The 25,496-nt window shown below is 48.1% G+C and overlaps 1 protein-coding gene across 1 annotated transcript; it reads right to left on the bottom strand.

The window, feature by feature from the left end:
- Nucleotides 1-13,187: 13,187 nt before the first annotated feature.
- On the bottom strand, nucleotides 13,188-14,236 carry C1H11orf86 (chromosome 1 C11orf86 homolog). Its single transcript, XM_052173490.1, has 2 exons — nucleotides 13,979-14,236; nucleotides 13,188-13,332 (listed from the first exon to the last, which is right to left on the bottom strand). The coding sequence occupies exons 1-2, from the start codon at nucleotides 14,234-14,236 to the stop codon at nucleotides 13,234-13,236; spliced, it is 357 nt and encodes a 118-aa protein (XP_052029450.1). The 3' UTR covers nucleotides 13,188-13,233.
- Between the last annotated feature and the right edge of the window lie 11,260 nt (nucleotides 14,237-25,496).

Here is a 25,496-nt window from a genome sequence, read left to right as displayed (position 1 = left end):
CCAGTTTGGCTATTCCAGCCAGTCAGCTTGCCTCAGAGAACCTGCCTCCTGAGTCCTGGGATTACTAGCAGGATGCCTGATTTTTGTGTATCTTCTGTGGATCTGAATTCCAGTCCTCACACTTGTGTAGTAAGTGCTTTACCCACTGAGCCATCTCCCCAGCCACCCCTACCTCCTCCTTTCATTCAGTAGTGAGTTGAATCCATAAACACAGAGCCCCCTGAGCTGGGTCTTTCCTGTACTGTTATGTTGTGATAGATTTGGCACAACACTGACCTTGTCCCTGAAGGTTGCTCCCCATCTGCCTCCTCACTTTGGGTTCTTTACTTTAGTGTCTGTTGTTTTGGGGGAGACCTGATCTTACTCTGTAGTGTAGGCTGGCCTTAAACTCTCGAGGCTCTGATCTCAGCCTCCCAAGTGCTGAGATGGCTTCCCGTGCTTGGACTGCTTTTGGTTCTTCAACTTGGATAGCACCTGCTCAACTCAATCTATCAGGACCTTGCCTGTCATAGCCCTGAGGACCATGGAAGGAGGACTGGGTTACCATTTTCCTCCACTACATAGGAAGTTTGCATACTCTCCTGGGACTCTGCTGTCTGTCTGAATGATGTGGTACCAATAGGCCTGATGGATCCTCCTGGAACTTTGCTGAGATGCATCTTGATCCCACATACTGTTTCAGCATTGTCCCATGGTTGGCTTAAGACTTCTCTCCTATGAATGGGATCTTATGTGATCCTAGATGTGCATCTGTATCATAATAGCCAGTTGTTGTGTCTTGGATTCCTTTTTGATGACAGGGAAGTTCATTAATTTCTATAATGTTTAAACTTAATGCCGTGGATGGTTTTGAGTGTCAACTTGACACAGACTGGAGTTATCACAGAGAAAGGAGCTTCAGTTGGGGAAGTGCCTCCATGAGATCCAGCTGTAGGGCATTTTCTCAATTAGTGATCAAAGGAGGGCCCCTTGTGGGTGGTGCCATCCCTGGGCTGGTAGTCTTGGGTTCTTTAATAAAGCAAGCTGAGCAAGCCAGGGGAAGCAAGTCAGTAAGTAATAGCCCTCCATGGCCTCTGCATCAGCTCCTGCTTCCTGAGCTGCTTGAGTTCCAGTCGTGACTTCCTTTGGTGATGAACAGCTGTGTGGAAATGTAAGCTGAATAAACCCTTTCCTCCCCAGCTTGCTTCTTGGTCATGATGTTTGTGCAGGAATAGAAACCATGACTAAAACACTTAAATTTTACTTTATATGCATGGATGTTTTCATCTGAGTGTATGTCTGCACCACTTGCATGCCTGGTGTCTGAGGAGCCAGAAGACAGCGTCAGATCCCTTGGAACTGGAATTACAGATGGCTGTGACCTCCTACTTGCATACTGGAAATCAAATCAGATCCTCTGGAAGAACAGCCAGTGCTCTTAACTTCTGAGTAGCTCCTCATTAAAAGATTTTTTTTTTTGAGACAGGGTCTTTCTACTTAGTTCTGGCTGGTCTGGTACTTACTATGTAGACCAGGCAGGCATCAAACTCTCAGAGCTCTGCCTGCCTCTTCCTCCAAAGAGCTTGGATTGAAAGTATGTGCCACACACCTTACATTCTTATTAAAAAATATTTATGTTACAGAAGATGTGCAGTTGTAGTTGCCACTCCTAATTTGTGGGGACGGGTTCCACAGTCTCTCCCAGAGTTCTCAGATGCATACACCCTTTGTACTGAATGGCAGAGTATTTCATATAGCCCACAAGTATCTTCCAGTGTACATCCTTAGGTCCTGTCTAGATAACTTACAGCAACAATACAACGGAATGCTACAAAACAGCTTCTACTATGTACTCATTAGTGTGTGTGTGTGTGTGTGTGTGTATGGGCAGATGTGTGTGTGTGTGTGCATGTAGGGCAGGGGTCAACAGTGGGCACTTCTGCAACTGTTTTCCACCTTTTTACTTTATTAAATACACATATACATATTTAATAAATATTTTGGATTTAGAGACAGGGTTTCTCTGTGTAACCCTAGCTGTCTTAGAACTGCCCTTAGACCAGACTGGCCTCAGACTCAGAGAACTACATGCCTCTGCCTCCCCAGTACTGGGATTAAAGGTGTTTTCCATCTAAATGGGAAGCAGAGGTAGCTCAGTGGTTAGGAATACTTTTGCTCTTGGAGATGACCTGGGTTTAGTTCCCAGAAACTACCCAGAGGGTCACAATCATCTGTAACTCTAGATTCAGGGGATATGACACCATCTTCTGAATTCCTGTGCATGCATTATACACATGGTACACACATATACATTCAGGCAGCACTCAAATATATAAAATAAAATTAACCAGAAAAATGTATTTATTTGCATGCATGTTATTTACAGGTGGGACTGTATATGCCAGGGTGCGTTTATGTGTGTGTGTGTGTGTGTGTGTGTGTGTGTGTGCCAACTGAGAATCAGGTTCTCTTTTCACGTTGTTGGGTAGGCTCTCTTGTTTCTGCCCCGTCCCTCATCCCCTAGGCTAGCTGGCCCACAAGCTTCTGGGTGGCTCTCCTGCCTGCATCTCATCTCTGTGGGTTCTGTAGATCCGTCGCAGCAGGCTTGCTGGTTAGCTCTTTTACCTGCTAAGCTGTCTCAACCCAGCCTTCCACCTTCCACAGCTTTGATACAGAGCCTGGAGCTTTCCAGTTTGGCTAGGCTGTCTGTCCCCACCTTCCCAGCAGCAATTCTACAGATGGGTGTGGCACCACCAGGGTTCGTGTGTGCTGGGGACCAAACCCAGGTCCTCATGTTTGCCCAGAAAGCACTTTACTAACCGAGCCAGATCCTCTAAAGGCAAGAAAAAAATGAGTCTGTGCCCGCTCAGTTTGGATAATTAGTTTTAAAATATTTTTGATTCACAGTCAGTTAAATCTGCATATGTCAACCCCACAGATAAAGAGGGCTGTATCCCCACTGTATTAAAAACCAAAAGACTGTAAGCCTTTCTTTTTAAAAGATAAAAATTGGTATGAAAAATGTAACTCTTCCTAGCTCTCTAATGAGGGAGCTCAGCTCAGTAGCCTGCAGTTCTGCTCAGTGGGGAAATCCCGGAGCTTGTCCAATTCATGCAGGTTACTTCCGTTTTACACTTGGACTTCAGCTTCCCCCCTTTTTTGAGGGGGGAGGGGCAGGCAGGTCTCATTGAGTGGCCCTGGACGGTTGACTTGGAACTATGTGGCCTGGGCTGGCTTTGAATTTAGAGGTCCAGCCAGCTCTGCCCGCTCTACCCGCTCTGCTAGTTTAGTGCAGGGATAAAAGGCGTACACCACTGTGTCTGACTGTCTCACTGATGTTTCCTATTCTATCCTTTTTTGTTTTGTTGTTGTTGTTATTATTATTATTATCATATTTGTGTGTGTGCATTTGTAAAATTGCAGGTACATGTACCAAGGCACACACATGGAGGTCAAAAGACAACTTTTGGAATCAATTCTCTCCTTCTACTGTGGGATTCAAGGACTGAGAGACCAGAGGTCCTCATGCTTTCTCAGCAAGCACTTTATCTGCCGAGCCAACTCCCCAGCCTCACTCCTGGTTTCTAGTCTACTCTAGGCTGTTTTAGTTGACTGGTCTATTACTTTATTGGCTTTTGGGGACCTCTGATGATCTTGAACAAGTCTGTCTCCTTGTCTCTTCTTTTTAAAAAACAAATTCAACTAATTAACAACACCCCTCTCAAAAATCTGGGGGCTGGAGAGGTGGCTCATCAGTAGGAGAAAGCACTTGCTGGTTTTGCAGAGGACCTGGCTTTGGTTCCCAGTACCCACGTGGCGGCTCGCACCCTTTCGTAACTCTAGTTCCAAAGGATCTGACACCACTTTAACTTCCACAGGATGCAAAGGGGAAACCCCTTCAGCTTCCTGAGTTTCAAGAGCCCAGACCCAGGCTCCCAATCTGTCTAGTATTAAATCAGAGCCATCTAAAACCCTCTCCTGAATCATTCAGGCACACTGTGCTCCTGGAGAGGCAGGACCTGAGGAGATGTGCCTGTGGGGCTCTGGCTTGGGAGCATACCAGGCCACCTGGTAAAGGCAAAGGGGCCACCCTCTCACACACCCACTTAAGTTCCCCACCCCTGGGCAGCTGCTTCAGATCGTTGGCAGTGAGCCTTCTGTGGCTGCTGCTATCTCTCATTTTCCATCAAAGGCTCCTACGGAGGCAGCGTGTACTCAAGGTGTTCTTCTTGTCTGGGCATGAAAAAGTCTGATTTGGAATCCAGAGGTAAAGCTGGGCTTTCAAAGGTTCACACTGGGGTTGGTGAGATGGCCCAGCAGGTAGAGGCACTTGCTGCCAAGCCTGACAAATTGAGTTTGAGCTTTGGGATTCACAAGATAGAGGGAGAGAATCAACTCCAGAAAGGTGTCCCCTGACCCCCACACATGCACTGTGGCACAAAAGTGCCCCCCTGTAAATAAATGTAGTCTGGTGCTGCAGAGATGGCTCAGGGGTTAAGAGCACCATCTGTTTTTCTAGGGGACCAGTTTCAATCCCAGCACCCACATGGTAGTTCACAACTGTCTGTATCTCTAGTTTCAGGAGATCTGACACCTTCATACAGACATTTGCAGGCAAAACAACAATGCACATAAAATAAAAATAAATAAATTATTAAAAAAATAAATGTAGTCTAAGAAATTAAATCAAACTTTGGAGGCAGACATAGGAGAATTGAAGCAAGTTCAAAGTCATACAGGTTTCCATAGTAAGACTCTGTCTCTAAAACCAATCCACCAATCAAAGAAACAAAAACAAAGGCCAAAGAAACCATAGACTGAGCAATGACTTCTCTATCCCGTGTCTGCCTTCCCAGGAAACAGTGCAAGAGAAGGCCAGGCAGGTGGCAAGTGTGTGGGCGTCAGGGTGGATTGGGCACAGAGGAGAGTGAAAGGAAGGCAGAGCTCAAAATAAGCACAAGTCAAAGCAGACTCGCCTACACTGCTCAGGTGAAGGCCCCATCCGTCCTACACTTTGCCCTGGAACGGGCAGGTGCTTGCCAGGTTGTGGGCTGGAGCTCTTTCAGACATTCTTTTGTGTGTGTGTAAGCATGTGTGAGAGTGTCTGTGTCAGTGAGTTGTGTGTGTGTGTGTGTGTGTGTGTGTGTGTGCAGCCCTCTGTACCAGTAACTTGCACATCCACGGCTTCAGTCAATCAAGAACAAACTCATTGCCTTATTGTTGATATATGCAGTGTAATGAGGCTGGGGTCTTGTGTCTGTTCTGGGCAGAGAGCCTAGTACACCGTCTTATAAGTGGAACTTGAGCAATTACAGTTGGTGTGATTTATTTTAAATTTTATTTTTTTGTTTATTTATTTATCTATTTTTCTGAGACAGGGTTTCTCTGTGTATGCCTGGCTGACTACAAACTCAGAGGTTCACCTGCCCCTGCCCCGCTGAACACTGGGATTAAAGATGCATGCCAATACTGCCCCACTTTATTTTTATTTTATGTAAATGGGTATTTTGCTTGAATGGGCATATGTGTACCATGTGCAAGTCTTATACCAGCGAAGTCCAGAAAAGAGCATCCGATCCCTTGGAACTGGAGTTACAGATGGTTGTGAACTGCCATGTGGTGCTGGGTCCTCTGTGAGAGCAGCCAGTGCTCTTAACCACTGAGCCAACTACCCAGCTTTTTGTTTGTTTTTTGAGACAGTTTAGAGGTCAGAGGACAACTGGTGGAAATTGGTTCTCTCTTTTACCACTTGGGTCCTGAGTGTTGAATTCAGGGCCTCAGGCTGGAGAGAAAGCGCTGAGACAGCTCACTGGTTCCTGGTTCCCTTATTTTTACATTTGAGAGCCTTCTTTTGTGACAGGGTTTCACCTAGCCATTTTGCAGACTGTCTCTCAGAGTTGCCTGAGATATTTCTAGTCACAACACCAGGGCTGTAGGCTTGGGACTGAGGACCACAGGGCAAGCGCCATTTTTATCAATGACACTGGCCTTGGGCCCCAGCTGGGAGAACACTGGTCAGGCTTTGCCCTCTAAAGCTGCCCTTTTGTTCCTCTTTATTCCACAGAAGTCTGATGGGTTCCTTGTTGAGGTCTGGACATTTGCTGTGAATTGTGACGCTAACCTGGTTGCCCCAGAGAGGAGAGAGCCTACACGTAGACACAGGGGCACTATATGACCTTGTCCCCAAGTTATCTCTAGATTGGTAAATAAAGATGCTGACAGCCAATAGCTGGGCTTTTAGGTGGGTTTTAGGGTTACTGGGCCTGGCCGGTTGGAGGAGAGGAGAGCCTGAGGGAGGGAAAAAGGTGAAGGGAGGAGAGGCTGCCTCAGGTCAGGTGAGTCATGAAAATGTGGCCCTGAGGGTTGGCCAACTGGAGTCAAGAGCAGCCCAGATGAAAGAAAGAAAGTAATAACTCAGAACTATCGACAGGAAAGCGGATTCTAATAGCATAGAGGGCAGATATCCGCCCAGCTCTTGTGCTGTTTAAGGTTCATTGTAAATAATAAAAGTTGTATATCTTTTATCAGGGAACTGAATGATCAAGGCAGGGTCGAAAGTCAGGATTGGGATTAAAAATTAGACCAGGCAGAGAAGCATGTGGCCAGGAGAAACAGCAAGTCTCTGGGGTACACTGCTCGGGAGATGGCCAGGGCAGCGGTAGAAGAGTAGATTAGGGATTAACCCCCCTCCAAGTAATTGTTAAAGCCAAATAAAATAACCATGGTCTGAGTCTCATTTATTTGTAAAGTAGTCAGAGATAACCTTAACACGGTCTCCTCTCCAACATACATTAGAATGTTCTTTCTCAACTCCCTTGACAGCTGCAACTTTGTCATCCGGGGAACAGTAAGTTGCAGCCATGGCAGGCCCTAAGTAGCCAGTGCTCCTAGAACACACAGTTTATACTCAGATCTTCCTTATATCCCTCCTTAGGACTCCTCAAAATAACCCACCAGCGTGGTCATGTTGTCTCTATTCCAAAAGCAGAATCGCCTAGCATTAACCACGCTAGAGTGATCAAGCCAGGGGAGAGGCATACTAGGTCTGTCTGACACTGGGCCCAGCTGTGTAGGCACAGACACACTTGTTTTAGTGTAGTAGCCCCACCTCCAGCCAGGCCACTTTTAACACCGGCTCTGCAGTGGTTTTCCTCCCTGGCTTTAGTCACCATCAGGCAGCCCATTCCTGACCCTCCAGGGTGTCTAGTGCCCACAGGGGAAGTGACCCAGACTTCCCAGCAAACAAACCTGCCCACGGATTTCCATATATACAGAGACAACTGTTTTCTGTCCCCACAGCTGGGAAGGGCTGGACTCGAAGTATCCCAGCTTGCTCTGGGTCCTCCTGGTGGTAGCATCTAGGTCAGGAGTCCTTGGAGAAGGGAAACCTGCACTGTGGTGGGACAGAGCAGAGGTAGCATCAGAGCCATGCAGCCTGCAGCCACAGCCATAGGCCTGCTCTGGATTCATGGGATTTAACCTTGGCAGTGCTGGGGATCGAGCCCAGGGCTTCACACGTGCAAGGCTAGCTGCTCTACCACTGAGCCACACCTGTGATCCCAATACATTTGTTAGTTTGGTCTAGTTCTTTTTGAGGCATGGACTCTTGTAATCAGGGCTAGCCTCCAACTAACTATGCAGCTCAAACGCCTGCCTCCCAAGTGCTGAGATTACAGACATTTGCTTTCAGGCCCACAAGATACATTTACTAAAATTTACTTTATTTAGGCCCAGCATGGTGGCTCACGCCATGAATCTCAGTGCTTAGGAAGCAGAGGCATCTCTGAGTTTCAGGGTAGTCAGAGCTATGGAGTGAGACTTTGCTTAGAAAAACAAACCAACAAAGAAACAAAAACCAGTATATGTACTTGTTAAAATGAAGTGACCTAGGGTTTGTGAGAGAGCCTTTGCCTGTCCCCACCCTTTCCTATGCAGGCGCTCTGACAGGTGCCGCTTCCGAGTTCCAGACAACATGCTGGCCTCGTAGCTTCTTGGCTTTTCAGACATGGATGTTCTATCATCTATTGACTTCACACTGCAAGGCAATGACTCAGTGCCCTCATGTCCCCTCCCCAACATACACTAGAATGTTCTTTCTCAACTCCCTTAGCGGTAACACCATGATTTGATTTGGTGTAATAAATATTTACTGATTACATTATTATTATTTTGGATTTATTTTATTTGCATGCTAGCATGTGTGTGTGTGTGTGTGTGTGTGTGTGTGTATGTGTGTGTAGGCCATAGGATTCTCTGGGCCTAGAGATACAGGCAATTGTAAGTTGCTGTGTGGTTGGTGGGAACCAAATTCTAGTTCTCTGTAAGATCACCAAGTTCTCATAACCACTAAGCCATCTCTCCAGCTAGTTTTAATTTTTTTTAAATTTATTTAATTATTGTGTGTGTGTGTGGGGGGGGGGAACAGCCTTGTGAGTTACTCCTTAGCACCTAGAGACCGTAACCTGGAAAACAGAAATATAGGCTGTTCTCATTTCTCTTAGGGGATTTTCCAACCATCATCCTAGATGCTGGGCAGCCTGAAGGAATCTTTCCCAGCTGCCACCCCAGAACAGCCTGCTGTAGCTCCCCTTTGCCCCTTGGGGAGACTCCTCTTGCTTCCCTTCTCTGGGGACCTCTGCACCCTCAGCTGGCTTACTTCATCCTCAGCGGTTGACCTCAGTGGGCATCGAGGGAGGACTGCCTCTTGTCCCATCTGAGGCCCTCACTGTCTGGGTGAGCCTTGTAAGTGTAGGAGTGGATTGACTGCTTGTCTTGGAGCTGTGCTGGGGCAGAGATGGTCAGCGGCAGGCACAGTGGGAGGGGGGTGCAGAGAGGAGCCAGCGTCTGCCTTCCTGTCATAGCTATTCCCGCACATGCACTAAGGGCAGACTCCTCTTGGGAGGTCCAGCGCTGCCATCTGGTCTGCGGCCTGCTGGGCCCACTCTCCCAGATCCCGAGAGCTTCTCCCTGGCACCTGTAGTCCTGCCAAGGCCAGGCACAACCAAGGTGAACTGAGGACATGCCAGGCTTTGAGTGCCAGACTTCTTCAAGGCTTGCCTAGGGCAATCGCTTCCAAAGCCTGGCCCTGTGGAGCACAGCGTGTGCCCTGGCCCATTGCATCCCCAGGTGCCCTGCCAGGGGCTGTTATAGCACTCACTTCCCAGAGGTGGGCGCTGAGTCAGCAAGTGTTCTTGCCCTTAGTTGCTCGTGGAGACCTCTCTGGAATTAATGACTAAGCATCCTGGGCTCATGAACTGCTCTGATGTTTACATGTATGTAACTCCAGGAATCCAACAGTCCTGTGAGAAGACAGAGCTCTTATTTTTATTTAACAGATAAGGAAATCAGGGAACAGAGAGGTTGAATGACTTGCTTGTTATCACTTAGCTAGCTAAGAATGAGAACAGAATTTCACTTTCTGTCTGGCCTGGTGTGTGTGTGTGTGTGTGTATGTATACACTCATTTGTCAGGGGTCAACCTCAAGCATTGTCCTTAGGTGCCATTCCCCTTGTTTTTCTGACACAGGGCTCTTCTTTTCTTCTTCCTCCTCTTTCCCCCTCTTCCTTCTTCCCTCTCCTCCCCCACCCTCCTCTTCCTCGTCTTCCTCCTTCTTCTTTCTTCAACAGGGTTTTACTATGTAGCTCTGTAGACCCAGCAAGTGTTGGGATTAAAGGTGTGCATTACCATACCTAGATGACACAGGGTTCCTTACTGGGACCCATGGCTCATTCACTAGCCCCTGTTTCTTGGATTAGGAGCATATGCGACTGCACTTGGACTTTTATTGGGGTGCTTAGGATTGAACTCAGTCCTCATGCTTGGGAGGCACATCTTTAACTGTCTAAGCTATCTTACTCAGACCTTGGACATTTGACACACTTTGTTCTCTAGCTTGATAAGGACAAATTGGGACTGTGTGAGGGTGTTCTCTTGGGATATAACATCCCAAAGGATCAGGATGCCCATTTTACAGAAGAGACAGTTAAGACCAGAGAAGAGGAGTCAATGAGATGGCTCAGTGTGTAGAGGTGTACACTGCACATGAAAATTTGGAGACTGGAGTTTGATCCCAGGAGTCCAAATAAAGAAGGGGGGAAAATTGTCCACTGACATCCATGTATATACCGTGCCATGTGTTCACACACATACGACATACACACAACTGGGGGTAGGGACAGAGAGGGAGAGGGGGAGGAGGAGGGAGAGGGACCATATGAGCGCATGCAGAAGTGGAGAGTGATTCCCCCAAAAGTCAGGTTTCTTGCAGGGAGGAGACTTTGACCCTTGGGCCTTGGCCTCCTCAGTTCCTCCAACTGGCTGTCCATATGTATTCCATAGTCTCCCTCAGAGTGGGGTTTTGAACATCCAGCATAAGCCCTGGCCTGGGAGGCAGCAGCTCCGGCTGTCAGTCCCAGTTTGTCTCTGGCTCGCTGTAGCCTATTCTCATCTGTAAGATGAATGGCGTCCTTCTGGATACACAGCTCTCGCTCAGAGAGTTGCTGGGACACAGCGTTTTCTGTGTGCTGTACTGCTTTCCTCACTGAGCAGCCATGAGGTCCAGTGTCCCCAGCAGAATTTCTTCCCACAACCTGCTCCCAGCCTTCTTCCTTTCAGGAAGCTGAAGAAGATGCCCAGTTAGGCCCAGTGCCCAGCCCTGGTGGCTTCAGCCCTGGTGAACATTAATTCCGTTTTGTAACAGCATCAGGCAGCTGTGCCTTACAGACACAGTCTGAACCACTTGAGGACAGGAGGAGCACTGGCAGAGCCATGCCGGCTGAGGAATTCCTTCCCCAGCATGGGGCAGGTTGAAAAAGAGGCTGCTTGAGGAACAGGAACTGAGCAGGGCAGACAGGAGTGCAGTGAGTCCCAGGCCTGCTAGCTATCAGACCCGAGACCCCTGGACTAAGACAGAGAGGCTCTGTCCACAGAGGCCAAAGCAAATATGGGGGAGCACAGCCTGAAAGGAGGATGTAGATCACAACAACTGGACAGATACTGTCTGAGGGCAAGTGAGGGGCAAGTCCTGGCATGTGCCCCTACCTCGGCCATGCTGACCCGTGCTAGGGAGGCCTCTGGATACCACATCCTTCATGAGGGCCTACATTGACAGAGAGGTCTAGAAGATGGGGAATGTATGTCCTCCATGAGGCAGCTAGCTAATTGGCTAGGAGGTACCCCCTACTTGAACCAAAAGCTACATCACCCCAGCTCTTTCTGGTCAGATTTGAGCTCAGCCTGACTACAGTTCTGTCCTGACTCAGTGTGGTTCCCTTCCCCCTCCGCCCCCCACCCCAAATCTGGAAACTTTGACGGATGGGGAAACGAAGGCTCCAAGTTCAGGAGGGTCTAGGCAGCTGTTACAGAGCCTGGCTCGAAGCACTCCTTCTCGGTGGCCTATAAAACCGACGGAAGTCAAAAGATGGGCCAGGCATGCAACAGGGACGAGGGAGGTAAGGGGAGCAGGGAAAGGAGTCATTTGCAGCAAATTCATGCAGTGCCTGAGCCAGAGCATTGTGGCCTGAGGCCTTTGGAGCAGTTTGTGCTTCTGAATCACACCACGGCCTGTCTGAAATCGAGCCTTGGTGCATGCTGATCCATGTGCAACACACTTCCTGAACACCTACAGTGCAGCCTGCACGGTCTGAAAGGGACGTTCACAGCAAGTGCAAGGAGAGGCAGCCTTGCTCAGTCAGCACAGGCTGTGGATGTAACCCCTATTCCCTAGTCAGTGATTCAGTCTGATAATGTCGCAGTCCTGCTGAGTGGCAGTGGTCTCTTGCTCCAGCTAAAATACCCCAAACACATGAGATTCCCATGTCCTCTGGCACAAGTGACCCCAAATCAGAAACTTGAGAAGCTGACTCACAGCTCTTGAGGCCATGCCAGAAGTTCAGGAGTCCGGCATACTACCACACCCCTATAATCCCAGCATCTAGGAGTTAGAGGTTAGGGTATCAGGAGTACAAGGCCAGCTTTGACTTTATGGTGAATTTGAGGCTAGCCTTGGCTACAAGAGACCTTACCTCAAAATAAACAGATAGACCTGGCAAGATTGCTCAGTGGGGAAACCGCTTGCTGTGTGTCCTTGATAACCTCAGATCCACCCCCAAGATGCACAGTCAAAAGAGTGAACCAACTATGAAAGTTGCCCCCTGACCTCCACATGTGCACTGTGTCATGCACATGCACACACATACATGCACACATACACCTCGATCCAAGCATGTGATCACACAAATAAAAATGTAATTTTTAAAAAAAAACTTTAGGTGAAAAATGTAATTTTTAAAGTTTCTGCTCTGTTCCCACAGTCTAGCTTCCAGGCCAAGTTCCCAATGGCCGCCGGGGACAAATACTGCCCAGGACCTCTTTTGTGCCTTTAGTGGCCCTGCCAGGTTTCTGAGCTCTGAGAAAACAAGGATCTCATCACTGCATCGCCCTTCAGAATGAGACCGTGGACTCTGAGCCTGCCTTCTCTCACAGGAGCTGGGAGAGGCCCAGAGCTTGTGTATTAGTCACTAGGCAAATAGTTTCCCTTGGCTCAGTGGCTTTATTAATGTGTTCAACCCCAGTGCTAGGCAGTGTGTGTGTGTGTGTGTGAAGAGGAGGAGGAGGAAGGTCTCTTCTCCACTCCTGGCCTCAGTTTCCCTCTGTCACACAGGGAGGGAAGACTTCCCTGCTTCCTTCATCAGGATATCATGAAGTCCAAAGGCGGCCGTATGCATGTTTGGCCTTCTCAGGCATATGGCGCCCACACTGAGGACAGTACAGATGTGGTCCTAGCCTTTGAAGGCTCACAGTCTATGAGGGAAGCCCAAATCTTGGCCAGTCACTGGCAGCTGCCCAAAAAGCCATGTGGAGCTTGGCCCTGTAACCAGGTGATATTCACGAAGTTCTCAGCCTTTCTTCAGGCTTCACTGAACTCTGACCTGGAAGTGGATGGCTGGTCTGTGTGGGGCAAAAGGGTCAAAGTTGCTACTCTTATTTCTCTGTAGGTCTGAAAGACCTTCATAAATGTCAGCCCAGGGGGTCTTTAAAACCCAAAGGCAGAGAACCTTCTCCCCAGGCCTCCTCCTCAGGTCTTTGTTAAGATAGGTGCCAGAACCAAGGCTTAAACAATCCGGTGACAGAGGCCTCCTGGGGTCACAAGACAAAGCGCAAAGGCTGAAGCAGTTCAGAGTCCAGACAAGTCATGTAGAGGCAGATGAGGAGACACAGGCGTGCAGCCAGTGGAGTGAGGAGTCACAGCAGCTCTAGTTGTTGGTGTCCAACAAGGTCTCCGGGGAGGCTGGTTGACTCAGGGTCACACTGGGGAAGCTGGCGACAAAGCTCCTCCACCTTCTTTTCATCTGCTGGAAGACCAAAGTAGGGCAGACATAGTAGTGGCTTCAAGTGGTGTTCCACTCACAGCCACCAGGTGGGGGTAGAGCCATGAAAGAGAAGCTAAGCTTCTGGGGGGAGGGGAGACCCTTCCCCCCAACCCCCACCCCCGCTGGGAGGCTGGGCCAGGAGGGGTGGGGGAATCTACTCTTCATCCCCCAGTGAGAAGAACAGACAGTAACTTGCCAGAAGTTGCATTGGTCAATCTCCCTGCCTCCTGCTCTAGTCACCCTTGCAACATAGTATTACAGTAATCATTTTAATACAGCTCAGAAAGGCTAGTGTGGTAATGCGTGCCTGTACTCCCAGCACTCAGAACACAGGGTAGGATCAAGAGTTCCAGGCCACTCTGGGCTGCTTAGTGAGACCCAATCTCAAAACAGAAACAGCTCTGACCATATCCCACCCAGGCCCCATTCACCCACCCTCCTCCCAACTTTCAGCGAATCTCCAGTGCCCACAGGGGGCAAAAAAAAAAATCACAACTGCTTTAGTCAAATGCATTCAATTCCTGGGTATTTTGCTTGGCTTTCCTCGGGTCGGCTGTGCTCTTAACCCTTTGCTGTCCTGAGTCCCCACCCTTCCCCATGAAACTGATAATTCAATTTGAAGCCACACCTGCTGGTATTGTCTCAGCCACCGCCGGCTGCCTCCTCTCTGCGTTTGGATCAGCTGCTCTGTGTCTCCCAGGGTCCCTGGCAGCCGCTCCTGGGCAGAGACCTCCAGCCCTTCCGTTCCATCGAGGCCTTGCGACCTGGACTTTTCACGGCCCTGTCTGAGACTCAGTGCCCGGTGGAGTCGGCCCTGAGACTCATGGAGCCTCCCATAGGAGGGTCGGGGTTCTCGAAAGGACTGACTGCGCAGGCTGGTCCCCATGGTTCTAGAAGCTAGCTGTGATCTGTAAGCCGCTAGCTTTGTGAGATGGCCTGGTGCCTTCACTCATAAGATGGGTGATCACCAGAAGGCAAAGGTCAGTGTCGCTGAGGTGGCTGTCATAAACCAAAGGGCAGGCCACAAGGCTGAATGTCTCTGAGTCATCTCCCTGTTGACTCCTCACTCTGTGGGACTATAGCGCGCAGTCTGGCTTCCACCTCAGGATCCTTCTGAATGCTGGCCTGCCTCCTACTGTCTTCCCTCCTCCCTGCAGACAGCCTTCTCTGACCATTCCATGGTGGAGACCTTGGCTGATGTCCTCTGGCCTTGGCCTTGGCTGGCCATACCACTCATCTCATTGACGTTAAGCAAAGACTACAACAGAACAGAGAACAGAACAGCTTCGATCTAGAACAGTCAAAACCATAAATGCCAGAGGGAAATTGGGTGAGGCAGGGGTTGGACAGTGGACGGTACTTGTTTTAATGGCTCCAGATCTTCAGTTTTCAAGGTGGAAGGCACTCTGGAGGTCAGTGGCATACATCCAAAATTGTGACCTGCGGGGGTGGGGAGATGGCTCATTCATAAAGCGCCTGCTGCACGGGATCTGAGTGTGGTTCCGTGGGCCCACGTGGAAAGGTGGAAGTGTAGCACGTGTCTGTCATCCCAGCACCAGGGAGAGACAGGAGACTCCCTGGCACTTGCAGTCCCCGTTTGAGCTGCACTGGTGAGCTCCGGAGTCAGTGGGAGAGTAGGCACAGCGCTGCCAACCTGAGTTTGATCCTTGGGATTCACCTGGTGGAGAGAACTGGCTCCTACAAGTTTTCCTCTCCCCACCACACATGTGTTGTGGCTGTCAAGAAGACACAATGTACAAACAAATAAGTGTAATTTAAAAACGTAGAAAGGTGATGCTAGGCGAGGTTGCGCATGCCTTTTATCTCAATACTCATGTCAGGGGGATCTCTGTGAGTTTGAGGTCTGCCTGGTCTACACAGCTAGTTCCTCTCTCAAAAACTTAGAAAGGAAGAAAAAAATTAAAGGTAGAGAATGACAGAAGAAGACACCTGATGCCGACTTCTAGAACACACACACACACACACGAAACAAATGACCCCTAGTAAATATTGTTGCAGTGCCAGACTTTTGTTGCTTTGTCTTAGACAGGGTCTTATGTTGCCCAGATAGGCCTCACTATGTGGTAGAGGATGACCTCAAACTCCTGATCTCTGCTCTTCTCCAACTCCTTGATTCTTGGATTACAAGTATGGGTGGCCATGCCTTATGTAACTAGTGCTGTGGATGGACACAGACCCTTGTGCACGCTGGATAAGCATTGCATCAACCATGCTACCCCTCAGCCTGGCAGGTTGTGTGTGGGGGGGGGAGGGGAGAGAACAGGACAGCGCCAGGGTAGGTGACAGGAGAACTGAATTTTTCCAGCCTTCGCTTTGCCCTCAATTCTAGCAAAGCACATGGTTAAGAGCTCAGGCTCCGGGGACTACTGTCTTCTAAGTAGACTGCAGTTTCACTGCTTGAAGCTCTGTGACCTTGGGTTGCATCCTTCTCTCTTCTGTCCCTTCAATGTAAGAGTGACAAAAACTCAAGCTAGAGCCAGGCAGGCCACCACCGCACACCTTTAGCCCCAGCACTTAGGAGGCAAGGGCAGGCAGATCTCTGTGGGTTTGAGGCCAGCTGGATCTACAAGTCCAGAACAGGTTTGTTATACAGAAAAACCCTGTCTCAGAAAACAAAACAAACAAGCAAATCAACAACAACCGCAACAAAAAGAACCCAGGCCATTGTGTGCAGATGGTCTTGGACACATATGCAAAGCAAGTTGATGTCAAACATTCTTGTGCCCAGGCTGGCCTTGAATTTCTAAAGTCAAATGATTTTCTTGCCTCAGTCTCTCTTGAGTTCCTGGGACTACAGGTGCCCCCATACTTGGTTTGTCATCACATTTTACTAATCAGGAAGCAGTTTACAGATATTAGAATCTGGCTAGAAAGAGTTGGTCAGTAGTACCCTGGTCAGCCTGCCTTTGAAGCCCTTGCTGTGGTACTTTGCCCTGAGATAGACTAGGATATTCTGCACTGCCCCCTCATATTTGGGCTTTGGGGAGAGAAGCCCTGAATGTGCCTCTTGCCTCACCTTCCTTTTCTCTCCCTGGGCCTGACCTCATGCTATTTCCTGCCTCTTGGCTTTGGAGCCTTCTGTCCGTGATGTTTCTCTTAATAGCTGCCAGTCTCAGCAGGCACCCAGAAAAACTTCGATGGAGCCCTAGGACTGTTGAGATAGCTTAGTAGGTGTCTTAGTAAGTGTTCTATTGCTGTGAAGAGACACCATGACCTTGGCTGGCCTCAGAGATATTCCTTCGTCCACCTCCTGAGTGTTGGCATTACAGGCCTGCACCACAAGGCCTGGTTCATGAGGAGCAGGGGAATGGTCCTCAGCTTCATGTGTGCCAGGCAAGCATCTGACCACCTGAGCTATGTACCCAACCCCTGTCTTAACACCATTTCTTCCATTCACTGGAGACAGGAGAAAATACAAGCACCCACCCTGCCTTCCCAGCCACCCACACATGCTTCATCTGGCCAGTTCTGACCCTTTACACTCTTTACAATATTTTAAAGGTTTACTTTATGTATGCATTTTTGCTGGCATGTGTGTACATGCAGCATGTGTGTACGTGGACCACGTGTGTGCCTGGTGCCTGGCTGAGGCCAGAAGAAGGAGTCAGACCATTGGAACTAGAGTTATAGATGATTGTGTGCTACCATGTAGGTGCTGGGAAATAAAACAGGGTCCTCTGCAAGAGCAGCAATTGCTCTTAAAAGCAGAGCCATCTTGCATTGGCTGTTCTTCCAAAGGTCCTGAGTTTAATTCCCAGCATCCACCCATCTGCTTACAACCATCTATAATGGGATCCAATGCCCTCTTCTGGTGTGTCTGAAGATAGTGACAGTGTACTCATGTACAAAAAATAAGTAATAAATCTTAAAAAAAAGTGGGGGTGGGGTCATTTCTCCAGCCACTCATCTTCTCATGTCTAGACCTGAGCCATACATCCCAACAAGTCCGCTTGACCTCATGGTGCTGGGTAAGATAGACTGTTCAGCCAGCAGACCAACAGTGCACATATCTAACTTAACACTCCAGACCAAGGAACCCCTGAAGGCTAGGAAATCATCTTTTTATCTTTGTGTCTCTAGGACCAGACATAGTGTTAAATACTGAAGGCTGTTAAGTTACCTGTTGCTACAAGACAAATCACCTAGGGGAAGGAATGTAGACCTCATATGAGACATCGTAATGTCCTACCTCCTCTTTTTTTTCAGACAGGGTTTCACAGCCTTGTTTGGCCTGGAACTCACTACATAGGCCAGGCTGGCCTTAGACTCACAGAGGTCTCCCCAGTGTTGGGACTAAATTCCCCGTGCCACCATGCTCTGTCCTCATTCAGTTTTACCCATTGTCTTTCAAGCAGTTTTTACTGGTTCTGGAGCTAATCCCTCTATGGATATCATCTAAACCTCCAGAGAGCTTAAATGAAATTTAGTGGCTTAAAACAACATTATCGGCTTAAGACAGCACACCTTCATTATCTCTTTGTTCTTGTGTGTGTGTATGGGGAGGGGGCATTGTTGGAGAGTGTGGGAGTGGCTTAGCCTGGCACAGGCTTCTCAAGGGCTCCCAAGGACACTCTATAGTGTCCCCCCAGGTGCCCAGGTGGTGGACGTGTGGTCAGGTGCCAGGCTCAGTCATACATTCATGGAACTGTTTACAGAATTCTGCTCTTCACAGATTATTATTAGGCCAAAGGCCTCAGTTTCTTGTTGACTGTTGCTACTTGATCCTCTTCAGAGAGCCACCCAGGAGACAACAGCTTGCTTCAATCAGAGTAAGCAAGTGTGAGGGTTGGAGAGCAGGAGCAAGATAGAAGCCAGGCTCTGGGCTGTGACGTTAGCGGTGACATTCATCACTCTCTGCTATATTCTGTTTCTTAGAAGGAAGTTGCAAGGCCCAGCCTGCTCTCAGAGGAAATGGGGCCAGGGAGCTGGACATGGAGGCTATGCTGCATAATTATTTTTATTTTTATTACATTTTTAAATATATATGCAACATATTGAGCATATCCTTTCCCCTCCCTCAGCTCCTCCCAATCCACTCAACTTCATGTTCTTTCTCTCTTTTTTAAAAATAGAAGAAACACGACAACAAAAGACAAAAATATTCAAACAGACAAGAATAAAATAAAATCAATACTATAAAACAAAAAGTGCACAAAAAACACGCAGAGTCTGTTTGTTTTGGCCAACTGCTCCTGGGCCTTGGCTTGCCCTGGAGTGTGAGTGATATACCCAGTGACTAGTTGTTGGGTTTTTTTTTGAGGGAGGGGTTGTTTATTTTAGTCAACTTGACCCTAGCTAGACTCATCTGAGTAGAGGAAACCTCAACTACCAAAATACTTTCATCAGATTGGCCTGTGAGGGCATTTTCTTGTTTACTGACTAACAGGGGAGGACACAGCCTACTGTGTGTGGTGTCACCCCAGGACAGGTAGTGAGAACTACATACAAAGGCCTGCCGATTAACAGCGTTCTTTCAAGGTCTCTGCTTGAGTTCCTGTCCTGACTTCCCTTCAAGATGGGCTGTAATCAGGATGTTTAAGTCAAATAAACTATTTCTCCCCATGTTGCTTTGGTTGTGGTGTTTATCAGAGCAATGGAAAGCAAGCTAGAACAGAGGTGATGGACATCAGGAGCTGGGGGTCACTGGAGACATATTAGGGTCCATGACAGAGGCATAGCATTCCAAACACATGGTGTAGCCTAAATCCAGGGCCTTGTTCTTTTTTGTTGTCCAGGCTGGTCTGAAACTGTGTAGGCTTCCTTGGCTTCAGGCTTGCACAGTGCCTCCTGTAGCCATCCCTGAAGGAAAGGAAACAATTCTAGAGAGGTGCTTGTGTGATCAGCCTGGGGAAATAACAGATACCTTAGCTGGGGTTGGGGGTGGTGGTACCACACACAGTTCCAGGACAGCTAGGGCTACTACAGAGAACACCCACTCCCTCACTCCTATCTCAAAAAAAAACTAAAGAAAAGGAAAAAGAAAGAAAGAAAGAAAAAGAAAAGCAAAGCAAAGAAAGAAAGGTTAAAAGGAAAGAGAAAGAAAAGTCCCTGAACATTTTCCCAGGAATTCCATGCTGGGCAGAAGGAAAGACTGAAGGCCAGGAACGAGCCAGAGGAGGAAGCTGCCTCCCAGGAAGGGATTTCACATATAACTAGGTCACATAACTGTGGCCACGCCTGGCTCAGCCTCCTAAGGGGTAGGACTACAGATGTAAGCCACCCTCCCAGCTAGGCTTCTAGTTTTCTTAGTTCAGACAACTGGTCTACACTCTTGGTTCATAGGTTTGATTAATTCAACCTTATCACTTGGTGACAAGTCCCTCTATCCACCAAGCCTTCCCACAGCCCTCCACCTTATCACGTAGGCGGATCAAAGTGGATAGCAAACAACCACAGTTACTGAAAAACCACCGTAAAAGCTCCCGTAAAAGCTTTCAGGAGCAGAAGAGTGCTCAGTGCTTAAGGTTTCCTGTATGGGAGGTGAACTTAATTTACGGAGCCAAGAACACCAGCTTGTTTAGATTTTCAGGGGTGATGTGGGTTTGTCCTGCCTTCTGAGATTTTTCCTCATCCGGGTACGAGAAAACTCCTTTGTTAACAAGCACAAGCGTGCATCCCATTGTAAGCCCACTGCAGAAACAGGTCTGTGCAAGGCCTGGGAAGCTATTTGTACAACCAGGTCCCAGGCATTCCTTATCTTATGGGAGATCTTGGAAACACATTGTTCAAAGTCCTTCTAGCTTCAAGACTTAAGATGTCCTTAAGACACAAATGTTAAAACAAAGCCCTTTGTTTGATATCTGAAGTCTATTCTTTCTTCCCTAGGGTTTTCCCAGGTGATCCAAGGTGACCAGCAGAATACAAAAAACAAAACAAAACAAACAAAAAACCACACACAGTCAGGGAGTCCCAGGCTGTGGGATCAGAGGTCACTTCAATTCTGGTAGCTTCACTATCCACACCTGTCAAATGGGCATAACATCCCTTCATACTTGATAAGGTTACTAGATCAACCAGAGAAGCTGTGGTTCTGAGTGGGTGGGAGATTCATCTCTCTTCTGGTCTCAACTTGTGGACAGTGACTTGGCTGTGGTGAGGTGTCTATCACAGACTTTGTGTACTTGGGCTTGTGGGCATTGAAACAGCAATTTGACAAGGCAGAAATTTCATATGCACTGTGGCTAATGAGATTGGGAAAGGGACCATCTATCCCTTTGCTTGCTGGGGGCCATTTATCCAGAGGCAAGGAGAGGATCCCTGTGCTGGTAGAGACCTCTACTACCAAGCAGTATGGCTAAGATGTGTTCCAAGGCTCCCTGGTGCTGGTGAAGGGTTGAGAGAACTTGTGGAGACGGGACTGCTCATACCAAATAGCCAGAACAGGCAGAGGCTTAAAAGATTGAATGGGGGTGGGGGTGGGGGTCGGGGGGTGGGGGGGGGGCGAAGAGCAACAGGATTAAGGGAACATGAAAACCACAACAGCGGGAGGTGTTAAAATTTAAGTTGCCTCCATCCCCAAAACTATATCCAGGCAAGGGCACAGGGTGGCTTTGTACAGCTGCAGTTTGCACATTGCACCAATGATCCAAACTTGGCAGGGACTTCGACCTGTGTCAGGCAGAGAAGGGAACGGTAAAGCAATGAGAATGAAAACTCGGGTCAGACTGACTTCATCAACCTGGATCAAGACCTCTCAAGAGTCTAATAGCAGGTGGCTCGTTCTCAACTTATTTAAGACCAGCATAATTTAGAAGTGTTTCCTGGTGCCGCATACTCCCTGGTATACAAGGAAACATAATTTCATTGAAACTCAACCCAGGGTACATGTCATTTTTTTCCAAGAAGATGGATTCTGGAGATAGGATACCTAGCTTAAGGGCCTGAGGGTCTGGCCTGTTTTCACTCATACAGATAGTGTAGAGGTCATTTGGGCTACAAGCCACCCCTCCTCCTGGTTGTGAGAGCTTGGGGGAGCCTCTGGCTATGAGTCATTTAGATTGCTACCTACCTCTGGTCCTGGTTGTAGAGGCTTGATATGGTCTGGATCAACAGATAACAGAGATTACCAGGCTATTAGTCACTCCCAATTCTCAACTTCCTGGATGGAAGAACAGGGTCGTTCCTTTCCTTTCCTTTCCTTTCCTTTCCTTTCCTTTCCTTTCCTTTCCTTTCCTTTCCTTTCCTCCTTTCCTTTCCTTTCTATCTTTTCTTTTCTTTTTTTAAACATCTTTCTCAATGGAAAGACAATCTCGTGTGCTTAACATTCCTGGTTTCTATGGAGATCTGTGGGCTCAAGGATCTTAGTGCTATGTTCCTAAAACTAACCCATGTCTGCTTGTTCGTGGACTGGTGGGCACTACTATGGACCCAGTGATTTCCAGAGGGCTACCTTTCCCTCATTTTCATGACAACTCAGGATGGCTTAGCAGTACTAAAATATGGGAACAATCCCCAGAGACCCAGTAGTGTGGCCTGAATTCCTTGAGGACCTGGAAGATGGAAACATTAAAAAAGGAAAGATCTGGTATACTTGCCTACTGTTCTTTCAGAAGACCCAGATTTAGGTTTTAGCAAACACATGGCAACTCACAACCACATGTAATTCCAGTTCCAGGAAATCTGATGCCCTCTTCTGGCTTCTGGGAATACCAGGCAAAACAGCCATATCCAGAAAATAATAATAAATAACACCATACATAAGAGAAAGGAGCTATCCGTTAAAGGCTTTCCATCATAGCAGTCTTGTTTACAATATCCTGGACCTGAGTTGGCCTGTCACAGGTTGTTAGTTGTAGCTGATCCCTCCTTCCTTCCTTAAATACAGAGGCCTGGAGTCTCCTGTCATACAGGACTCTTAGCCTCTGGGCCAGTTTCATTTACTCCAATCCTAATTACTTCTCATGGGCTGGCTTTTATTTATCATAAACTAATTTTAGTATTTGTCAAACTAAACTCTCTCTCTTTCTCTTTCTCTCTCTCTCTCTCTCCCTCCCTCTCTTCCTCCCTCCCTCCCTCCCTCCTTTTCTCTCCCCTCTCTCTCTCTCTTCCTATTTTGGTTTTTAAAGTCAAGGTTTCTCTGTGTAGTCCCGACTGTCTTGAAACTCACTCTGTAGACCAGGCTGGCATTGCACTCAGGGATCTGCCTGCTTCTGCCTCTCAAGTGCTGGGAATAAAGGCACTAACTACCACACCTGGCTTTGACACCGTATTTAAAAATATACCAATGGTACCACCACCACCCAGCCAAACTCAATTCTTAAACACTGGCTGTATTGAAATGTGAGCAAGGGGTTAAAAGACAAAACCACACCACTCTCCAGAAAGTGGAAGACACAAAGGCCTTTTAGATGCCCCTGAGATGCTGGATTCACTTTCCTTCCTGTTCTGGGTCCATATCCTATGTGTCACAGCCAAACTCCTGGCCAAACCTGCCTAAGGCCAGGGTCTGCCCTTTTGTCTGGTCTCACCTTCTGTTGAAATTTCCTAGGATTCTAGCCAAGTTCCCCAAGATCTCAATATCAGTAAAAAAAAAAAAAAAAACAAATAAAAAAAAATTTCTGGACTCCACCCCAGACTTCCTGACACATAATCTTTAAGAGTGGGTGTGAGCCCAGAAATCAGGTTGGTTTTGTTTTTAGAACACCAGGAAGGTTAGCACCACAGAAGCCTGGGAAATACTTCTGAGGCCTTCCAGTGTGGAGGCAGACCCATCTGGAGAGTTTCCAAAACCAGCATGAAAATACAGGGCCCTCAGTCCCCAGGGATGGGCTTGGGTGGCTTGGGACACTGCAGGTGTCTCTGACTTCCAGTCACCCTTGTAAGGCAGAGCTTCATACCTGGGATTCTGACGTGAGTGGTCCTGAGCCCAGGCTGAGAAGTAGTTTCCAACTATGCTAAAGCTTCTCACCCCAGATTTAGGTCAGGCAGCTTGGTCACTTGACCTCTGGGGTCTGGAATGGGGAGCCATCCCCAACTCAGGGAAACTCACCATGGGGCACGAGAAAGCCTGTGTAGACAATTGTCTTGTTTCCCAATCTAGCCTGAGCTACATAAAATATACTGCTCAGAGCCTACAGTTCCTTTGTTCACAGCTGTCCTCTCACTTTCTGGTTCTGCCTCCATCAGTCTCTTGGTTCATGTCTGAGTCATTTGGGTGGGTGTAGAAGTCATGTGAACCTTCAGGCAAACACATGTCCTCTGCTGGGAACTCAATGCTCACAGGAACCAAGAAGGATTAAGTCACACCATCTCGCTCAAAGACCATGGCCCGCTAAACCTTTCTGAAGGACATCAGGATCCCTGTCTCACACGTACCTGGAGGAGGAGAGTTATCTATAGACAGGGTGTGAGGAAATCACAATTGTTCCTGTACTAGAAGAGTAAATAGGATCAGCAGTTGAAAGACTCAGTCGCCATCACGTGTAATCTCTTTTCATGTGGAAATCCAGCTAGAGAGGCAGAGGCCTTTGCCCAAGGTCACATAGTTTGAACTCTTCCTGACTTAACTCCAGCTCCAGGTGAACTGACACACCTCTGCCCTTATACACAGATATGCCCATAAATTAAAAAATGATAAGGATTTTTTTTGGAGACAAGTTCTTATGTAGCCCAGGCAGGCCTAAAACTCTTGCTCCTCAATTGAGTGTGGTGGCATATGCCTTTCATCCAGCACTCAGGAGACAGGGGGACTTGAATCTAGAGGTTCCAGGTCAGCCTGAACTACACAGTGAGTTCCAGGCCAGGCAAGACTACATAGGATAACTTTGTTTTTTCCAACAAGCAAAATCCAACCAACCAAAAAAACCCCACCCACACTTCCTGATCCTCCTTAGAACAGCCAACTGCTGGGATTAGAGTTTTGTAGGGTTATGCCTGGCTTTTTTTGTCATTGTTGTTAGGCATATGAAGTCTTTGCTGCTATGGCTTGCTCACCACTCTTCCTAGCATAGCACCAAACACATATTTAGTGTTTAAAAGTAATATATGAATCTAGAAAAAAAAAAAGGAATTTAAATCCATATTTTACTAATAAATAGCTGTATTGGATCCATGCAAGGTAGGGGTTCTGACAGATAAAGAGTGGACCAGAAAGTTGGAATTGCATTTTTTTCTTTAAAAAAAGAGAAGCCATACTGTAGAAGCCCATCTTGAACATGAAATCTTCCTCCCTCAGGCTTCTAAGCACTGGTATTACATACCTGGGCCACTTTGCCCAGCATTCCAGTGGCAAGCTCTACACAATGGAGTCGGAGTTAGTAAGCAATTATTGTTTAACACGATGTTCTTACAATTCCTGATTGTCCTATCAGGAAATGGTCTATTTTTCTCTTAGCCTGATCAATGATGATGGTCTGTATTTGTTTACTTTCTGATCTATCACTGGAAGGCAGGATTTGGAGTTGGTCACTTTCACTAGCTAAACCGAACCTTCTAGAAAAAAAAAATCTTTAAGGTTCTGAGCGGTTCAGCTTTGCCGATCAGGAAACTGAGCTCAGAGCTGTGAAGCTGATGCTCCAAGGTCACACAGAGGCTCCTGACCACCACTCCCATCACGCAGCTTCTAAAGGACGCAGACACGCAATCCCAGGTGGTACCGGCGTTCTCTGCTTCCTCGTGCCCTTAGCTAACGCCTCTCCTGCGACCTCTTCTGCATCTGCCAAAGAGTCTGTGCATCTGGCAGCAGTGCTCCAACCCCCGTGCATGTTATGGTTGCGGTTTTAAGAGACACGTGCTACTCCAGTGAATGAATTGCACGTCCCCACCCCCGCCGACAGCCAATCAGGATGAGTTTCCAGCCGGACCACTTCCGCCTATTGCGGGCTCTGGCCGCGCCAGACGGCCCACGTGAGGCTTACAAGAAAAGGGAGTAGGCGGTGGCGCGTAGGGGGTGGGCTCTTTCCGCCTCTTCACCAATCAGAAGGTCCTCTGGGGACGCGGGGGGCGGGGCCGACATGAGGCGCCAAGGCTTAAACGCGAGGGGACGGTGGGTGCGGGGAGGAGTCCTGAAAGGGGGAGCGGTGAATGATAGGGCCATTCATCCAATCTTTGGAGGGGTTGGGCTGTCTCAACCAATAGAAAGTCTTACGGGCGGAGCCAGTGCTGCAGCAAGTTTGGTTGCGCGGAGA

This window comes from Apodemus sylvaticus, chromosome 1 (genome assembly GCF_947179515.1).
Source record: "Apodemus sylvaticus chromosome 1, mApoSyl1.1, whole genome shotgun sequence".
In the NCBI taxonomy this organism is placed as follows: Eukaryota; Metazoa; Chordata; class Mammalia; order Rodentia; family Muridae; genus Apodemus; species Apodemus sylvaticus.
Note: the sequence above shows the minus strand (reverse complement) of the source record. Positions and strands in the feature narration are given on the sequence as shown.

Bases quoted from the DNA above. Each gene is read 5' to 3' on its own strand.
- C1H11orf86 (XM_052173490.1), bottom strand. From the start codon at position 14,236: ATGGGGACCAGCCTGCGCAGTCAGTCCTTTCGAGAACCCCGACCCTCC. The intron at 13,333-13,978 runs GTGTGGCTTCAA...TTGGTCTTCCAG, and splicing joins GGCTGAGACAATACCAGCAG to CAGATGAAAAGAAGGTGGAG.